A 21,106-nucleotide genomic window follows, 5' to 3' on the forward strand; every position below is an offset into this window, starting at 1 on the left:
GACTACAATCTTGATATAAGTAATTAAACCCTAGAGTAATAACGTATACAAAAATATATATATTAATCTGTTCATTTATATAAATCATATTTTCCGACTTATATCTGTCGGGAACCATTGGTACGAAATAAGATTTTAAATTATTATATTACATTCTAATGGTCTCATCCGAATATGACCTCATTATGTTCTCATTCTGAATATTAATTTTGAATTATATTACTTTAACTATTCCTATCCTGAATGTTGGGGAAAATATCAAAAGAGAAATAGAAAGAGTCAAAATAAAACACCTAGTTCTGGAAATAAAAGTAGAAATAATGAAGCAAGTTGCTTATTTAAAAAGGGTTTAAACTAGGTTGTTTAAATATCAAAATAAAATTCCAATTAAAATATGAACAATTTTTGATATATTTGGTATGGTAGAAACATTTTTAAATAATGAAATTGGTACCGAAACATTACAAATTGAAGGTTTCAAAATTGAAAGAAAAGATAGAAACGCTATTAATGATCGCGGAGGTGTGATTGAGTACATACGAAATAGTGTTTGTCACCAAAGAAAAATCGATTTAGAAATAGGTAGTATTGAATCTTAATGGATTGAAATTAAATTTCCAAACACAAACTCTATTTTAATAGGCATTTTTTTTTTATCGTCCACCGAGTTCATTGCAATCTTGGATTTATTCAGTAGAAAAACAAATAGAAAAAGCGACAGCAGAAAATATTGAAATTATACTTTTAGGAGATTTCAGTAGTATCTATTCACATATAGAGCATACAGTTGTCGGAAATCAAAAATGTAAGGACTGTATTAATTTGTATGCTTTACAACAGATTGTGCACAAACCAACAAGAGTAACAGATAAATGTGCAACTACCATAGACCGTATGTATACTACCGATGTAGACCATATTATATAGAAGTAAGTGTTATGCTGTCAGTGATCACTATTCCGTTTGTTATGTTTTAATATTGCTTAAGAGTTGTATATTAATATTTTAGTAAAATTTATAATTTTCCAAGGACTTCATATCCATGTCATTAACATGCCTAGGTTATAACATTCATATCCTTTATTTTAATCGGAAAAACAATAATGAAACTTTCTAATCTTAACTAACAAAATATGTTTTCTTTTCATTTTCAATATTTTTTATAACATAATAAAAACTACTAGGGACAATTTTTCCTAGGAAAATAAGTGCCAGATATATTTTACTAGCTAGTAAAATCATGGCTATGGACTTGATTATCTAGGAAAAAAAGTCTGGCAGAAAAATTTTACTACCGGACCAAATTTTCTGTTACAATATCATCTCGTCCGAATTAATGATAGATATCCCATTAAAATTAACTGTTATTTTTAGAACTTTTGAATAAATAAGTTAATGATTGGACCTTTAATATTTAAGTCATATTCGATTACTGCAAAATTCTCCCACTCATTTAAATCAACAGTCAAAAGAAGATTTAACGGACACGTGTGATTAACTAGAAGTCGTATTTGCAGAACGAAAAAGACGCACCTGCATTCGACATGCATTTCGATGAACTACTTAATATTGTTGGTGAATTTGGACGCTTTCAGAAAATTCGACTTTTCTTAATATGTCTTTTTGGTGCTGTTTGTGCATTTCATGCAATGAATATGGTATTTGTTGGTGCTAAACCGGAATACAAGTGTTCAGTGTCAAACTTTAATTTATCAGATTCTGTATACGGAAATATAACTGAGAAAGAAATTCGCACTTTTCTCCTAGAGCAAGGGAGCTGTGAAATTTACAGTTCAGATGATACTATCAAACTGTTGAGTTCTGGTAATTATACTCTGGACCAAATAAGATCAAACAATATATCTATATCTACAGAAAAATGTGATAACTGGATTTACTCTCGAGAGGTGTATGGACCAACTATAGTAACACAGGTTTGTAAATATTGTGGTATTTGTCATTGCAATTTTATATGCACAACATGTATAGGAAGACCCAAATACAAATGAAATTAGCTACATTCTTGTTTTTCTTATTTTTTGTACTTTAATAAAACAAAATACATCAATTAAGCAGAAATAGTAAAATAGCTACAAGAAAAAATTATATTTTCTAAATAATTAGAAAGTGACCTAATACTGTGTCTTTTTTATACAATTACTCGTGTTTCTAATGTCAATACATGTAAACAAATATCGTATCTAAGGTCATTAATGAGAGCAATCATTTCACAAGACAAGCCTTTTCTAACAATACGTTGCATTGATTTTTGTTAAAGGTTGTAAACGAGAGCAAATACTTCCAAAAGGCAAGCTTGCATTTTACCTGATTGAGGGTCATTGGAAAGTTGAGAATTAAATTCGAACAGTTATACAGTAGCCACCCTTTAAAAACATAGTTCTAGCGTAAAATAGCAAGAATGATTTAAATATCTCCCAATTATTTCAAACATAAACTTTATATGCTTTCATTTGAGGTTAAACATTGAATGTATAATTCCTTTTTTAAACAACATAGAGACCATGACGGTCAAAGAACACGAAAAGGTGTTAAGTTAACGTTCAGTAATTCAAAAAGCGAATTATTATTAATTTTCACAATTTCATTTCAATGACCAATAATGATGGAAAAAAATATTTTTTAACGAAAGACTCAACAGTGACGCTCGAATAAAACATGTTGAAAACTTTAAGGCTTAAAAAAGTTATAAGTAAAAGAGCAATAAGGTCCCAAATTTCCGAAAGATTTTTACAAATACCTCTCATGTTACTTATTCTGAGGGTAGAAAATCCATTAAGTTAGTATTTCAACATAAATCAAAGTTTTGTAAACAGTTGATTTATTGTTGTGACCATATCAATGAGGAGAGGGAATGGGGGAGATAATTGTCAACACAGAAGGCTTGTGTTACCCTCGGGCATGAAACCTCCACTGTGAGCGCTTTCTTTTGAATTCAAGTGAAATTTTGATGTCTGGATAACACAATATTATTTTTTCCGTTTTGCAACCAATTTTGCTGATTTTCAGTTATGGTGAGCCAATTGTCAAAAAGAGTCACAGAAATTGACCAAACTATTTTATATATTAGATAAAATTTACAAAACTTATGATCGAATAACATCAGATCGCATACCTTATTCCTCAGTTTAAATTAATTGCATCTGCACATGGGTATTGTTTAGTTTTAGATAGTCTGCAATCAAACTAAATTGATTGGTTGGGTGCTGGAGGTTAATGAAACACCGACCAATCAATCAATTGAATCGTTATAGAGTCGATCTAATTCCAAACATTTACCCACTTACAGTTTATACGGTTATCGCAAGTACAGAAAGGTTAAAAACTAAATTCAAATACAATCAATACTTTATTTGATTTCAGTTAACTTGGTGACTGAGCACATACATTTAATGGACGGACATGTTTTAACATTAGTAAATATTTCTTAAAATGCATTCAATTAATAAAATTGACAATGGAAAAGGGGAATGTGTCAGAGAGACAACAACCCTACCAAAGAGCAGAAAACAGCCAAAGTCAAACAATTAGTCTTCAACAGAGCGAGAAAATCATAAACCGGGAGCTAGGCGGCTTCAGCTGGTCCCTCAACAAAAATGTATACTTATGATTCACTTATTTTTCTAGTTCATTGAAAATGGACGTCACATTAAACTATGAAACATATAAATAAACTACAATTAAGAAAAAACATACAAGACTAACAAAGGCCACAGACTCCTGACTTGGGACAGCCGCAAATATGTGGCAAACATAAGCATGTTTTGTGAGATCTCCACCTTCCCCATATACCTCAAGGCAATTTAGAATAAAACAAAAATACTGAATTCCGAGGAAAATTCAATCGTAAAGTCCCTAATCAAATGGCAAAATCAAATGACAAAACACATCAAACGAATGGACAACAGGTACAGGCATTTTCAAATGTAGACAATGGTGGATTGAACCTGGTTTTATAGCGCTAAACCTCTCCCTTCTATGACAGTCGCATCAAATTCTGTTATATTTACAACGATGCGTGAACAAAACAGACATAATAAATAAAGTATTAATATGGGTACAGCAGTCATCACTGTGTTAAAATCTCTAAACAAACAAACATTTACAAAAAAGCACAATAGCATCTATCAAATTAAAAAAAAAACATTCATTGCTTCGCGTGTCTGACACCAGAAAATGTAAACATCACAAAGAAATAAATTTTGTCGTTTAGTGTTTATTAAACAAAAACTGGGAATGGTGGTATACAGGGTTAAAAAAATCAAAACCTCTGTTAGAAGCAATTTCAGAATTAGACCGAGATTTAAAATTGTGCAGAAGTTCTTTAGAATTTTTAAGAACCACATAAGGTTAATACCATTACACGAGTAAAATAATTTTGTCGTTTGTCGTTCAAAGTATTTTTAAATTTATAATAGAACACTTATAACATAATGACATATAATTGAACAATAACTTAATGACGGGATTTTTTAAAGTACAGAGTCACGTTATAAGAACCAAAGAAACACAAAACGTCGCATATACAAAACACACCAGCAAAAATGAAAGATAATACAAACACATTGACGGGATGTACATGTATAAGTACCGAGCCACGTCAAATGGATATCACAGAAAACAATCCAAACAGTAAAAGTAATATTAATAATAGAACAAAGACAAATGAAAGAACAAAATAACACGTTGTTAAGATGATAAACAACGTCAGTACATAAAACTCATGTTAAAAAGAAATACGAGTCAGATATACGTGTAATAGATAACAGAAGAAACTACGCAAATTCAAGCCAACACAAGTCAAAATATTTCATCTATTCAACATGTTTAAATACAGAAAAAAGCTTAAGAATTCATTTGATCTTTAAAGGAAAGTAAAGTAGATTATGTTTAGGATCATAACATAATCTAACTAGCAAAGTAATATACTCGTTTTCCTCCGTACTATGAGCTACTTAAAATAATTCTAAAACATAATAAATGTTATATCGAAATTTCATAAATGTCTTGTTAATGTTATCTTAACATTTTTCTATAAAAAAATGGTTTGTCACTGTATTAACAAAAAATAAATAGTAATCAAAAGTACACTAGTTTCTAAATTAAAAAAAAATGCATTTTGATGTCACCTTTTCTCTGCCTTCAGTTTTGCATTCAGTACACCATTGACTAATTGAAATGATGAAAAAAGTTGTCGCGGAATATTTTGTTATTTCCAGAAAAAGCGGTTTTGTTATCTGCTGATGGCTTTGTTTTGAATAAATCAGGGTTTTTCCTATACGTCTGGTAAAGAGATACTAAATATGTAACATTTATAAACTTTGTGTATTTAAGAACTTATTTGATACCGTTGAACATGTTGACCCTATAGATAAGGACACTGTTTAAATACTTTGAAAGCGAATTTAAGTTCGTACTGACCGACAAAGCAACCACCAATACGATAGTGGTATTACGTAAATCTTAACGGAGGATTTAAAAAAAAACATGTAATACACTTTTACTACATCTCAACTCAAGGGCTCGTATAAACATTTGAAGGCCATACTCTGTCTTTGCTGCATTACACCACTCTTCACAAGACAAAGACGATATTGAATACCTGTTACGCGAAGTTCGACGAAATCTGGGGTCAAACGTCAGTTACTTCGGAATGGTAGGCCTTGCCTGCTCCACTTGAAACACTACCATGTTTTCCTTTTAAAATAAATATTTTGAGATAACTTATTTCCAGTCATTTGGCTTCATACAGTTGTCCATCAATAAATGGTTTTTTTCAACACAAAGACAAAATCAAAATTCTAAAAACATCTGTATGTGTAAAATAAGCTTGAATTGAAAGGTATCTTCCTCTCTTTTACAATACAAGGATATATTGGTGAGGAGAGCGGTACAGGTTACTTTCGCAATTGAAGCCTAAGATATTATCTTCTCTTTAACAAAACAATGGTAAAAAAAATCCTGGAGAGCGGTACAGGTTCCTTTGGCTTTATGAGCCAGTGTTTCAAACTGAAAGACATGCGTCAAGACGTTCCCTTCTGGTTAAACTTTGTAATGTTTTAAAGCTTTGTAAAGGTAAACGAATTGTTATCCCCATTTATTAACTGTGACACTGTTCGTATTTCTAAATCGAAAGCTTTAAAAACAACCATATAGGAGGTAGAAAAACGTCATTGATTACACGGTGGCGTTGTCTGTGACGACTGACGAGTATTAAGTTTATGTGCAACCATATTAACAAAAGTATAAATCTAAAAAAATATAATATATATTATATTAATTTCGTTGCAGTTTGATCTTATTTGTGATAATGATTGGTTACGAAGTACATCAAAGACACTCTACTTTTTTGGGCGTCTACTTGGAGCTGTCATATTTGGTCAGCTTTCTGACATGTGAGTAAGACGTAATTCAAAAAGGATATGAAGGATAAAACTGATAAGAATAACTTTACTTTCATACAAAATAAATTTAAAAAACTGCATTTTCGAGTTCAAGAAATAAGAATAATAAATCTAAGGATTAAGTTAGATTATATCTTACAGAAAGCCCATATTTTTATGTGTGATTATAGATAAAGCCTATAAAACTTCAACCAATTTCTTTTAAGATTTTTAAAACATTAATTCTTGTGTCATTTTTGATCTGAAAAGCAATTTTAGATTAGGTCATACCATGGTCAAAAGTAATGCATTTTTCTAGGCCTTATTTTAAGGAAATTTGTATGATTGACATGCAGATTTGATATTAAAATCTAATGTTTGGGTATGTCTAATACTGCCACTGCAAACAAACAGCAAAGTACATAAAATATATTAAAATCTACAAGACAATGGTTAAAATCAAAAAGCACCTTGTACTGTCATCATTTTCAAATTTCTTAAAATTTGCAGGAGATTTATATTCATTTAGTACAAATAAATTTTGTGAAGCACATTAAGTACAAACAGCTGTACTAGTATATCATCCAAAAACTTGGTACTTAGATATAAGAAGATGCGGTTTGAGTGCAATAAAACAACTCTCCATCCAAGTCACGGTTTTTAAAAGTAGACGATTATAGGTCTAAGTACGGTTTTCAACACAGAGCCTTGGTTACAAATTTTAAAAGTAAACGATTATAGGTCTAAGTACGGTTTTCAACACAGAGCCTTGGTTCACACCAAACTGCAGGCTATACAAGCCCCCAAAAATGACTAGTGTAAAGCCATTCAAACGGGAAATCCAACGGTCTAATCTGTATAAAAGACGAGAAACGAGTAACACTTATGAACCACATCAACAAACGACAACCACTGAACAGCAAGTTCCTGACAGGGACAGGTGAAAACAAATGCAGCGGGTTTAAACGTTATAATTATAGTTACCAACCTTCACCCTTACATGAAACAATAGTGCAACATCACAACATAGGAAGCCTAGAAAATTTCCATTATTTCATCATTCTTATATGAATATGAATATAAAGAAATAGCAATCTACCACAAATATAGAAATTTAATGGAAAGAAGGAATGAAGGTGAAACAACAGATCTATTTTTCTAGACAGCGAAACAAATTAATAAGAGGTTGCGAAATGGAATTATAAACTTTCTGAAAAATAGCTTCAACTTTCCTGTTTTATTTTTTCCCTCAGATTCGGCAGAAAGCCTATGTTGTTCGTTAATTTGTTCCTGTTGTTAGTTGCTGGATGTGTTGCATCAGCATCGCCAAGCTTTTTCGTATTCATACCATTCTATATACTACAAGGTGCTTCTCAGACTGGACTATTCTTAGTAGCCTATACCATGGGTAAATATAACTAAATATAATATATTTTGATTAACTACATTGTATATGACCCCAATTTAAGGACACAAAGAACAAAAAACGCACAAATGGGTCTTTTTCCCTTGCACAGATTTGTTGAACAGTCTGAAAATCACCAACATATTCCTGACTTTGACCGGGTATTGTCGATATTTCTCAAATGGTGAGTGTGACCTGTCGAACTGTTCAATATCTTTCTTAAATTGTATTATCTCTTTTATGCATATATTATTTAGCGCCGGACATTTGCTCTTTTGTGTACCTATAACACAAAAGGATAATTTTGCTTAACAATACACAGAGTTGCACGTTAAAGTTTGATACACCTGAACCAAATTGACCGGTCATTTGAGTTTTTTACCCATGAAAGTTTACCAGAAATCTTTACCAAATTCACCAAAATCAAGAGATTTTGCCCTTAAATTATTAAGCAGCTTGATACAACAAATGGATTAGAAATTGAAACTATATTATTATGTTCATTTTAAAGTCTGGAAAGTCTTAGGAACACTTCAATCATATAGTTGTTTAACATTGTTGTAATGTATTGTGACCAAAATAAAATGTTAACCACTTTCTATTCTAGTCGGAAAAGTCTTTATAAAAATAAGAAGATGTGGTATGATTTCTAAAGAAAGAAAATCACCACAGGATACCGGCTTACATGACACAGACATTATCAACTGATATAGGTCACTATAAAGCCTTCAACAATGAGTAAACCCATACTGCGTAATCAGCTATAAAAGACGCCGAAATGACAAAAATTAAACAATTCAAACGAGAATAACTAACGACCTTTAGTTATTTATATGTTAATAATGAACGGGGAAAAATAAGAAACACAAATGACAAACACTGAATCAGGCTCCTGATTGGCTCGGCACAAACAGAATGAGACGGCGTTAAACTAGTTTGTTGGCCTGAACCAGGAACAGTGGTGTAACAACACACCATAAGAACAAACTATGCACAACAATAAACGAAAAAAAAAAATGAAAAACAGCAAAAAACGACAACCACTAAATTACATTATCCTGACTTGGAACAGACACATATAGAATGTTGCAGAGTTAAACTTGTTTGTTGGTACCAAACCCTCCCCTAACATAGGGCAGTGATGTAACAGCAACATAAAAACAAACTATGAAGGCCGTACGGTGACCTATAGTCGTTAATGTCTGTGTCATTTTTGGTCTCTTGTGGACAGTTGTCTCATTGGCAATCATACCACATCTTCTTTTTTATATGCACAACAATAAACGAAAAACACAATACGTATTGAGAAACAGTAAAAAAACACCAACACTCAATTATATGGTTCTGAACAGGAACATGTAGAATGTGGTGGAGTTAAACTGGTTCGTTGGTGCTCAACCCTCTAGCTCCTAAAATGAGACAGTTGTGTAACAACGCAACATAAGGACATACTATGCCAAAAAATACATAAACACAGATATGAGAAACAGCAGAAAACAACAATCACTCAATTACAGGCTCCTTACTCGGAACAGTCGCTTATAGAATGCGTGTTTGAATATAAATCCAGTACGTACATACGAATGTATAAATATGATATTTATTTTAGGTACTGAATAAGTTGGACGTATGTAATAATATGAAATATATTTTTAGGTACAGAACTAGTTGGACCATCCTATCGTTTACACGCAGGGTTTTTGGTGCAGTCTGCCTATAGTGTTGGTTTCATGACATTATCAATTGTTGCCTATCTCATAAGAGATTGGAGATATATCGAATTTGCCATAACATTGCCTGTTATTTTGTTTCTTCCATATTATTGGTAGGTAGTTTGAATTGTTACGAAATATATCATGAAAGAAACAACGTAGTCTTGAAATTCATATCATGTAAATAGAGCTCTCAAGTTTGAATAATTTCCAGGCTTAGTTTAAACATATTTATATAATAGTGGATTGGGAAACAAGTTTTGCAACTTATATTAATCCCTTTCCACTTTGAGGGTGCGAGTGCTGCCTTGTAGCGACATTAACATGCTCTTTTTGGTTATCTACAAGGGTGTCCAGGCTTATTTTGTGTTCGCTTTCTACTCTTTTAGTTTCCATACTAATATTACATGTACATTTAGCATGTATGATTATAATTATAATGCAAAGAAAGCAGTAAGTTGGATACAAATAAAATGTATTTTCTCAGGCAAAGTAGAGGTCAAAGCTATGTTAGTTTTCTTTAAAGCATACACAATTTGCCTCGCTTAGAGCTTTTTATGGATTTCTTTCAAAATTATTATATAAACAACGTATAAGTCACAAGACAATATGTTGAAAAGAACATAGAAGAATGGACAAAAAGCATTTGTTTCAGACATTATACTAACTTAGCTATTCATCATTGAAACAACAACATATTTGATAACTATTCTCTCTTGATAAATTAACAAAATTGTTTTTATTTAGAAACTAATGTTGCAAATTCAAAAAGTTGCAGATTAAGTTCCTAAATCTAGAAAAGCACTAAAGTACTTTTTTTAAATGTTTCACTAACTTTTTATATTGATTTGAAAATATGGATTAGAAAATGCTTATTTCACCGACACGATGGAGGATTTATTATTTCTAAAATATTGAAACTAGAGCCTTCATCATATCATCAAGATCGTCCATTTCTTGTTTGAAAAAAATATGAAAATAAGCTAACACCTTAACCACAATACAAGATCAAGTCATTATATATACACATGGAAAAAAGTATTGCAACACCTTGATTTTTTAAAACTTGAAAAATCAGCCTCTTATTTTGGATGGAATATGATAAAATATTTGTAAAATTATATTGAAACGTAGTTAATGATAACATTGGCATTAAAACAAACAAAAAATGTATGAAAAAATATGTTTTATGGAACCAAAATGTTTATTACAAAATGAAGTGTTTTTGTACAAAAACATGCATTTTACAACTTTTACTGTAGTCGAACTTTACAATGTCAGACATTTCAAAATTAATCTATAGATGAGTGTTCACATCATGGTTGATCGTTATTGGCCAAATAATAAGTACTTTGTGCGCAGCCTCAATTTAAAGGGATAACCGCATCTTAACGTCTTCTGATACCTGCCATAAGTCGACTAATTTGTTGCTAAGGGAGCAGCAAACATTCCTGACGAAGGGTATTGTTTATTTCATGACGTGTTTGAATTGGGGTGTCCTTTCGTGCATTTTACGCCCAATAGTGTCCCATATATGCCCGAGATGGTTCAAATTCAGGCTACGATCGGGCCAAGGCAGATAAACAGAATTCCATTGGAACAATGGATCTTCCTCCACGATGCTTATTTCCAACTTTGGCGAGCTCTACACTATATTGGATACGGGTAACTGTGTGTCTGTTCGTAGGCAAAGGTCCCCGAACTGGTCTTATTGCACGATAACCAGTAGCGATGAGCCGATCTCGAACAGTTCTTGTTTAAGGGCTCATGTATGGTCATCACTCCCTTTTTAGGATTGTATTGTTTGTAATGGGTTTCCTTCTGACCAACCTTCATTATGCTTGATTTTCCCTAGCAGATGTTATAGGGGGTCTTCTTGATCTCGGAAGGTCTTTAACATCGTTTGTTACCTGATTTGTATTCTCAAAACAACTTATAGTGGAATGGTGATGACCAACAATACGTGCAATTGTCACAGCGACATATCTGCTTCTCTCATGCTGATTATCTGCCATCTTGCTGCAGTTATGAGTTGTTGATGACCTATTAAAAGGTGTCAATCACATAATTTTATAAACTTGGTTATTTAAAGTGTTGAAAACAATGAGGATAAAAACATCTGTTTTGCTGTTTACGAGTACAGTAGCTGCATGTGCAGATAGGAACTTATCGAGTCGAAATTTATTGATTAAACTCAGGTGATATTAAAATAATGTTTCACTAGTTCTATTTCAACAAATTATATCACAAAAAAATAAATTTTTTTTAATTTGAAATTCAATTTGGTGTTGCAATACTTTTTTCCATGTGTATATAACGCTTATCTTTAGAGGAATTGAATCAACAAAAGTTTAGTATAGAGCAACTAAGGTCACAATTTAACCCACTCCAAATGTTTACAAAAAATAAGTCAAATGTAACTCGAGATGTCCCAGTGGATGACACGAGAGAAGTGTCACCTATAGATAATAGTTAAAATTACTTTGTTCTCTCAAAGATTTGATTTTCACCTTGAAAGGCATACATTAAGCCGGTACTTATGAAGGGGAAAATGAAATAAGCTGTAAGACTTGGTCTATAATTAATATTTTTAACAAAGCTAAAAATAATTAGCTTTGTTTTGGCATTTTAAAGTGTCGGTGATCATTCAAAGATTTTCTGTAATCGGCAATTCAAATTGGGTGATAGATCTTTATCAGTGGTGTAATACTACACCGTTGATATTTTTAACTAAAATACATTTTATTGTTAACTTCGATCAGATCCTTTGTTGAACTTTCAATTGCATTGTAAGCACTGCTTTGGCAGGATATTTAATTTAATCGGATAGCGTTTAATTGTACCTGTGACCTTCCAATTGTTCAAAAGACATTAATTTTGGTCTGTCAAATATTTCTTTTTAATTTTTTGATCTGTGTCTTCCATATTGTAAAGGGCGTCAAACTATAAAATACCATCAATGCAAAACTTTCTAAATAATCTAATTTTACATGTAAATGTTTGCCATTGAAAGAAAGGCGAACGAAACCAAATCTACATTCAAACTTAATAAATATTTGAATATGTTCAAATGTCCAAAAAGACATTTGTCTACAACATAACATTTACCAGGACAGAGAGGTTAATTCGAGTAAATTATTTATCTGGCTTTGACTCATAACTTTGAGTTCCATGAACTGGGTGTAAAACAGTAATTTCCGGTCAATGACGTCATTTGCAGCATGTTATATGTCACAAAGACATAACCAAAATTTGTGAACTAAATGTCATTATTTAAAAAAAATGTAATCTCTTACTTCACGGTATAAGTTCGGCTCATCGTTGAAGACTTTACGACTTTAAATTTATACCACATTTATATGTCAAATTTATTTTGAAAGAGTTGATAACTATTATAATTCTGGCCGTATCAGGGGTCAGATATATGACTCTTACAGTACATTGGAGTTGTGCAACATAAAGAGATTGAAATGATGGTATTTTTTGTTTTTGTTTTTGTTTTACAGGCTTTTACCAGAATCAATCAGATGGCTGTTGTCAAAGAATCAAAAAGAAAAAGCTCAAGAAATTATAAGAAAAGTTGCTAAAATTAACAAAGTTGAGATAAAAGAGGAAATGTTGGAGGAGATGACATCAGAACAAAATAACACGATTCAGACTGATAAGAAACATACAATATTAGATCTGTGTCGACCTAAGATGCTGTTGCTGTCTTTAAACGTATGGTTTAATTGGTAAGATGTCTCAACTATTCATGCAGCCAAAAAACATTTGTTGACTTAAGATTGTATTTATATCAATGACTAAACATATAGTAAATTCAAAACTATTGAAAAAGTATTTTTCATTCTATTTGCCTTATCTAAATATGACGTATGTTAAGATGAATCAAACCCGTTTGAGTGAGCCCTAGATAAAAATTACATTCAGACCTTTGAAAGCTCGACTCGTGTTGCTGTATATATGCTGACATGTGTTACTATATAGACACTTGCCTAATTGTTTTAAAAGGCTGTATGGAAATCGTAATGTATTTGTACATGTATGCGTCACTGAGCCGTTTCCTGATTGAAGTACATACCGCATCTCCTTAATGCATTGAAGTACATACCGCATCTCCTGAGTACATTGAAGTACATACTTCATCACCTTAGTACATTGAAGTACATACCGCATCTCCTTAATGCATCAAAGTACATACCGCAACTCCTTAGTACATTGAAGTACATACCGCATCTCCTTAGTACATTGAAGTACATACCGCATCTCCAAATTAGTACATTGAAGTACATACCGCATCTCCTTAGTACATTGAAGTACATACCGCATCTCCTTAGTACATTGAAGTACATACCGCATCTCCTTAATGCATTGAAGTTCATACTGCATCTACTTAATGCATTGAAGTACATACCGCATCTACCTTATGCATTGAAGTTCATACCGCATCTACCTAATGCATTGAAGTACATACCGCATCTCCTTAGTACATTGAAGTACATACCGCATCTCATTAGTACATTGAAGTACATACCGTATCTCCTTAGTACATTAAAGTACATACCGTATCTCATTAGTACATTGAAGTACCTACCGCATCTCCTTAATGCATTGAAGTACATACTGCATCTACTTAATGCATTGAAGTACATACTGCATCTCCTTAATGCATTGAAGTTCATACTGCATCTACCTAATGCATTGAAGTACATACCGCATCTACCTTATGCATTGAAGTACATACCGCATTTTCTTAATGCATTGAAGTACATACCGCATTTTCTTAATGCATTGAAGTACATACCGCATCTCCTTAGTACATTGAAGTATATACCGCATCTCCAAATTAGTACATTGAATTACATACCGCATCTCCTTAGTACATTGAAGTACATACCGCATCTCCTTAGTACATTGAAGTACATACCGCATCTCCTTAGTGCATTGAAGTACATACCGCATCTCCTTAATGCATTGAAGTTCATACCGCATCTACTTAATGCATTGAAGTACATACCGCATCTCCTTAATGCATTGAAGTTCATACCGCATCTACCTAATTAATGCATTGAAGTACATACCGCATCTCCTTATTACATTAAAGTACATATCGTATCTCCTAAGTACAGTGAAGTACATACCGCATCTCCTAAATGCATTGAAGTACATACCGCATCCCCTTAATGCATTGAAGTTCATTCCGCATCTACCTAATGCATAGAAGTACATACCGCATCTCCTTAATGCATTGAAGTAAATACCGCATCTACTTAATGCATTGAAGTTCATACCGCATCTCCTTAGGACATTGAAGTAAATATCGCATCTCCTTAATGCATGTGCCCCATTGGCGTAAAAGTTTCCGCTTAAAATAAAATATCATGAAAAAAATAAAACTATTAACCGCATGTTACCTGAAAAATGTCTGAAAAAAATGTGGATTTTCGAAATGAAGTATTAGCGCTTAGTGAAAATGTATGACCTATTTGCCACTGAATGTTAAGAATAAAACTATCAATCGATCATTCACCCATCCCCGTTTAAGCATAGATACGTGGCAACTCATTATTAGTTTATGTGTTCTTTAATTTGCAGGCTCATTATTATTGTATGTGTTCTTTGTAATCGTATTGTTATTTTATGTGTTCTTTGCAGGCTCATTAACGCAATGGTGTATTATGGATTGACACTGGGAACGGACAATCTAGGTGGTGATCCGTACATTAACTTTTGTATCGCGGGTGCTGTAGAAATACCTTCATATATTCTTTGTATGTTACTTCTCAACCGACTTGGCAGAAAGAAACCTTTATTTGTATCAATGGTCATAGGGGGAGGAGCTTGTATAGCATCTGGTTTTGTAGGTAAGTAAAACTGCAACTTCTTTAAATTGATTAATTGTTAATTGATGATAGCTAGATATGTGCTTAGTGTGCCTTTTGTTAGCTTTCTCATAATATACATGTATTTAAATGATCAAATGTTCCGAATTAAGAGAACGACTCATTTCCCAAACAAATCTTACAGGTAAAATCATGATAAAGATTTCAGTATAATCTACAGTCATTTATTGTCGTAAGAATTTTTGTGAAAAGAGCCCCTGGTGCGTAAATATACTTTGGAATCATTATTATTCGTTGGATACCAATTTTCGTGGATTTCGTGGTTAGAGGTGAACCATGAAATTAAATGTTCAACGAATAACAAATTTTCTATAGGATTGTATGCAGACTTCGGCAAGTTTTTCATAATCCACGAAAATTGGTACCCACGAAAATGAATGAATCCACAGTAGTGTGGGTTGAATTCGTTTATTTTTCTGAGCTTACATACCCGAATTGTCAAGTTAGTTGAAATCCTCAACAACAAAGAAACAACCCAGAACCATGTGGTAAATTCAACTTTGTTTGAACAGATACACAACATTTTTAAAGATGACAGCCTTTAAAACGGAACAGTCTTTGTTTGATTTGATTCTCATAAATTGTAAAACGTTTTATTCTTCTGTATTCATCAATATTACAAATTATAAATTATATTGTTTCAGATTCAGTAACTCCGAAAATAATCCTAGCTATGCTAGGAAAGTTTTGTATCACAGCATCATATGCCATAATATATCTTATGGCAGCTGAAGTATTTCCTACAGTTGTCAGGTATGAATTGTTCAAACTATTATTAGAAAAATGTCGTTCTATAACATAATATACTAGGTAAAAAAGGAAACGTTAAGATCATTTATATTTTTTATAACAAAAAATGATAACAATAAGTTGATGGAATAGTTAGCTATCATCACTTTGAAGAGAACAATAACATTTTTTCTCTATTGAAAACAATATAGCACATTTTCGGACAATTTTAACATGACGAGTACAGAATTCAGGTCAACATGTCAATACCTTGTACGACCACCTCTTGCATTTATTACCGCCTGACACCTCCGTCGCATGGAATTAATAAGACGTCGAATAAAGTCTTGAGGAATGTTGTTCCATTCCCTGAAAAGTGCTGTTCGGAGCTGGGCGAGCGTTTCCGGTGGATTTTGGCTATTTCTAATACTTCGTCCAAGTTCGTCCCAAAGATGTTCAATTGGCGATAATTATAGATACATTGCTGGCCAAGGCAACACACGACTATTGTTATTCTCCAAAAAGGTCATCAAAATGTGTGCCACGTGACAACGGGCGTTGTCCTGCTTAAAAACGTGGTTTAAAACGATGTCTTCGGAGAAACGGGAGAACAACTGGAGCCAGAATTTCGTCCCTATACCTTGTTGCATTTAGGTTACCAACGATGATGTTAAGTTCGGTGCGTTCCTGGTAGGTTTTTCCGCCCCATACTATAATTCCGCCACCACCAAACCGATCTGTTTCCTGTACGCTCGCATCAGAAAATCGTTCATTGCGCCTCCGATAGACCCTGGCTCTGCCGTCGCTCAATTTCAAGTTGAATTTAGATTCATTGGTAAAAAGAACCTGTCTCCATGTTTACCTAATCCATCGAATCTGTGCACGAGTCCATTGAAGTCGCGCCATTCTGTGACGCTGCGTAAAAATAGGTCCCTTCAATGGACGACGAGCTCTTAGACCAACTTGACGCAATCGGTTACGAACTGTTTGCGCAGATATTCTGTTGTTATGTCTTCCGTGGGTTTGTCGTGCAGTTTGTGACGCGTTTACAAATCAATTCCGGAGATGAATGATGCGGATGTGCCTGTCTTGACGTAACGTTGTTTCACGTGGCCTGCCAGTATATCTAAGACGAGTCTTAAGCCTTGCCAAAGTCATTATAGAGACATTAAAATGATTTGCAACCTGCACTTAAGTCATTCCTCCTGCCAACATCCCAATAACTCGTTCTCTCTAAATTTAGCGTAGACGGGGCATTGACTTACGTGTAACTTTTTCAATTTTTTAATGCGACCTTTTGTTAACAATCGTGTTCGACACAATTGCATAAACTGATTTTACATGAACTGACAACAATTCCATTTAGTACATGTCGAACCATTAGGTGATAATGCATCATATGAACGATTCTTATATTGCAGTTTTTTCATGTGAAATGTCTGGAAGCTTATGTTTTCAATTTGGTCCCTACTATCGATTGCTGCGATACAAAAAATGATATATCGTTGAATTACATTTGAAGGATTCAAGCTTCTTACTTGTTATGAAATGGAGAATGTCATGTTTATTTGATGTCGTAATCGCTATTTTAGGATTTCTTTTCTTCTTGTAGAAATATTGGTATGGGAGTGTCATCAATGTGTGCACGAATAGGTGGCATGTTATCTCCACAAATATTAGAACTCAGCATTATTTGGGGACCACTGCCTTTAGTTCTCTTTGGTGGATTATCGATTTTAGCTGGAGGTTTGGCATTGTTTTTTACCAGAAACAGCCGGTAAACCTCTACCTCAAACTATTGAAGATGCAACAGATGAAAACAGAAAGTACGTGAAACGTGTTTTATATAGTTATAGTTACAAGTATCTGCTATAAAACTCTATGATAGTCACCGTTTTCTGATATTATTTGTTATTTTGATTTACTATAAGGGGAACAACCGTTTAACTTCCCAGGGGGGGGGGGGGGGGGTAATGTTTTTTCAAAAAAAATATTCTGATATCCAATTTGATGAGAAAAAAATGTTCTAGTCAAGCAGATGATAAAAATTCTGACAAAGAAAAAAAAATGAAGTTAAATGGTTGCTCCCTAACCGTACTAAGGGAGCTACCATTTGATTTTTATGGGGGGGCTAGGATGAAAAATGTTGTCCTGCATTTTTTTTTAGTTGTAATCTCTGTCCTGTCTTTTTATTTTTCACTCTATTCGGTCCTGCCTTTTTTTTTATTAGTTTATCCTGACTTTTTTTACCTAAATTGTCATCCTGCCTTTTTTTTTTTTGCAAAGAGTCTCATCCTGCCTTTTTTTTTTTACTCAAAACTCCTGTCCTGCCTATTTTTTTCAAATTTCATCCTAGCCCCCCCCCCCCCCCCCCCCCCCCCCATAAAAATCAAATGGTAGCTCCCTAAAAAGGACACCAACGATAATCTAATAAGAGAAAGTCAATAGGTAAGTTAATGTGAGCTATCGAGATTAGATAAAAATAAACAACAATATTGATATTCATAAGTTAGACGGATAAAATTATTGCTGCCACTCTTGAAAAGAATATTATAACTATAGGAAATAACCTTATATGTGGTGCTACCAAACGCAGAAACATCCGAGACGGGTATACCTTTCTAAACGTTCGTCATGATTGTAAATACTGGAGATTATTAAAGGAAAAAAAACTTGTTGTTCTCATCGAAAACGCCATACTTTTTTTTAAATTCTTGTTTCTGTAAAAGGTTGGAAAAAATAAAGAAGCAGCGAATGAGAACTCTGTACCTCAAGAATATGGCAAAGGTTTTGATCTCTTTATAACATTTCCATCATTATAAGAGAAAGATCTCATAAGCACAATATATTATTTCATTATGTCACGGATGGAATCATGGTATTTCTAAATTTAAAAGTTATTATTTAGGGAAATAATTAAGGCAATAGTTTGGTCAAATGAGATGCCAGACAAAATTACAATGCAAAAGAGCATTAAGAACTACGAAATTTCAAGTAACATGGTCACAACTAAAATCAAGGAGTGTTCGATTGCTCCGTGAAGGAAGCGTTGCTGTTCAAAACTGTGAGAGAAAAAAATTAAAATTGCTTATCAAATACACATGTATGGTATTTATGATAAGACAGATACTTGTATCGGGAAAATATAATATATTGTTACAACCAAATTACTAAAACATATATCATTTATATTTATTAGGAGGTATCTTAAAAAGGGCACGGAGATGGACGTTTTTCTTGAAAAAGAAGGGGACCAGAAGTATACTAACGGGAAAGCTTGATTTCGAGTGCAGTCACGTTTTCTTCAGAAGCTGTTTCTATGTGTTCAGTTGCCGACAGTGCTTGACCCTCCGCGAAGCCAATGTCGTTAAACATCCCTTAGTAGTAGTAGCAATTAAAACCTCAAAGTGGCATTTCATATATTAGTTCTATTGTATCATATGTATTGCATATATTATGCAATATGTGTTTTTATTTAATTTATTGGTAGCCAATAATAAAATATATTTTATAAAGAAGTCGTGTTTATTACTAACCATATACACATATAATTATGCTTTACCAGAATATATGTCATATATATATGATAGCGGCAATAAGTTAAATTAGGCATTAAATAAGCTAACGCCAAGGCATTTAGAAAGTTATTGCCTGAAATCTGAGGATAATTATTCATCCTATTGCCGAACATAATTTTAGGCAATAAGTAAACTCTGGAATTTATGCATATTTGGTGGTTTATTCTTGATATAAAGTCGTTTCTTAATTGTATTTCTAATATTACATGTATAAATATACATTCATTTGACAGATCTTCAAATTCAGTAAGTTTATTTAGTAATTTTAGCAGTTAAAAAACAGAATTAACTCATACATTTTTTCATGTTTTTATGGAATTACAAAATATTAAAAAGAATTAAAAAAAAAGTGATTGTATCAAATTAAAAAAGGGGGATATTCTATAGAATAATTATAATAATTATTTGAAAAATTTGTATACTTCACTAGCCGAGCTGGTTTGCACTGATCAAAAGTATACAAAATTAAGAATATGTTTCCCCTCGCTGTCGCTGGTGATAAAATCACGTTTCCAATGAGAATGTTGGCGTTTTTAAAGGTAAACAACCAAAGAAAGATAACTCTGTTTTATTTTGAATGATGGCAGTTGACATACCTTAATAATTTTGCTGCCAATCGATAAACCTCCTTATCATCCACCTTTCACTAATATGTGTTAAAAAAAACGACCATAGTGTCTCCTATTTACTTAACATTGCAAAAAATATTTTAATACCTTGTTAAGTACAAGTATAGTCCTATTAGATGTGACTATATCAGATCTCTTAACAGTGGACAGAGTATAAAGTGAACAAATGCAATCAACACGATGAAATAAAAGCATTCAAAATATGAATGATCTATCGTAAATGAATCATGGAATCAACAAACAGATTAAATTCTGAAGAAGAAAGAGCATGTGTACGTATTATGCTGGAAATCGAAGTATATGAATGCCAATGTAATTGCATATCAAATAGTTAATGCATATTGTAGATATCTTCCGAAACATGCCTTAGCACTTGAAAACTGTTCTAAGTTAGATGCAGTTACTTTATATAAATTTAAGATGTGGTATGATTGCTAAAAGACCAATTCTCCAACATATATATTTCGAATGTATAGAACATATAAAATCATGACCTTTGACACTGAAGATGGCTATTTGTTAAGCCGAAATATTTGTCAACACGATTTTTGTAATAACAACATTTTCGCATAATAACATCTTATATATCAGTACCGTTGTGCAAATGTTTAGACTGATATAATTTTTTCCTGATCTGCATAGTATCGTCTTTTCTAGTCTATTCTAGACAATCCGGTACATAGTAAATCTGCTGGTTGGTCCTTTTTATAGACTTCTCTCTCTCTATATATATATATACAGGTTTGATG

The 21,106-nt window shown here is 32.8% G+C and overlaps 1 protein-coding gene across 1 annotated transcript; it reads left to right on the forward strand.

Moving 5' to 3' along the window:
• The first annotated feature begins 1,316 nt into the window (after window positions 1-1,316).
• Window positions 1,317-19,668, forward strand: LOC139490700 (organic cation transporter protein-like). Its single transcript, XM_071277627.1, has 9 exons — window positions 1,317-1,934; window positions 6,310-6,413; window positions 7,655-7,809; window positions 9,463-9,631; window positions 13,025-13,252; window positions 15,174-15,382; window positions 16,066-16,174; window positions 17,763-17,976; window positions 19,350-19,668. The coding sequence occupies exons 1-8, from the start codon at window positions 1,545-1,547 to the stop codon at window positions 17,929-17,931; spliced, it is 1,533 nt and encodes a 510-aa protein (XP_071133728.1). The 5' UTR covers window positions 1,317-1,544; the 3' UTR covers window positions 17,932-17,976; window positions 19,350-19,668.
• The last annotated feature ends 1,438 nt before the right edge of the window (window positions 19,669-21,106 follow it).

Source organism: Mytilus edulis, chromosome 10 (genome assembly GCF_963676685.1).
Source record: "Mytilus edulis chromosome 10, xbMytEdul2.2, whole genome shotgun sequence".
NCBI lineage: Eukaryota > Metazoa > Mollusca > Bivalvia > Mytilida > Mytilidae > Mytilus > Mytilus edulis.

Coding starts and splice junctions, on each gene's coding strand:
- LOC139490700 (XM_071277627.1), top strand. CDS start 1,545: ATGCATTTCGATGAACTACTTAATATTGTTGGTGAATTTGGACGCTTT. Junction 1,935..6,309: donor GACCAACTATAGTAACACAG/GTTTGTAAATAT, acceptor ATTTCGTTGCAG/TTTGATCTTATTTGTGATAA. Junction 13,253..15,173: donor TTAAACGTATGGTTTAATTG/GTAAGATGTCTC, acceptor TGTTCTTTGCAG/GCTCATTAACGCAATGGTGT.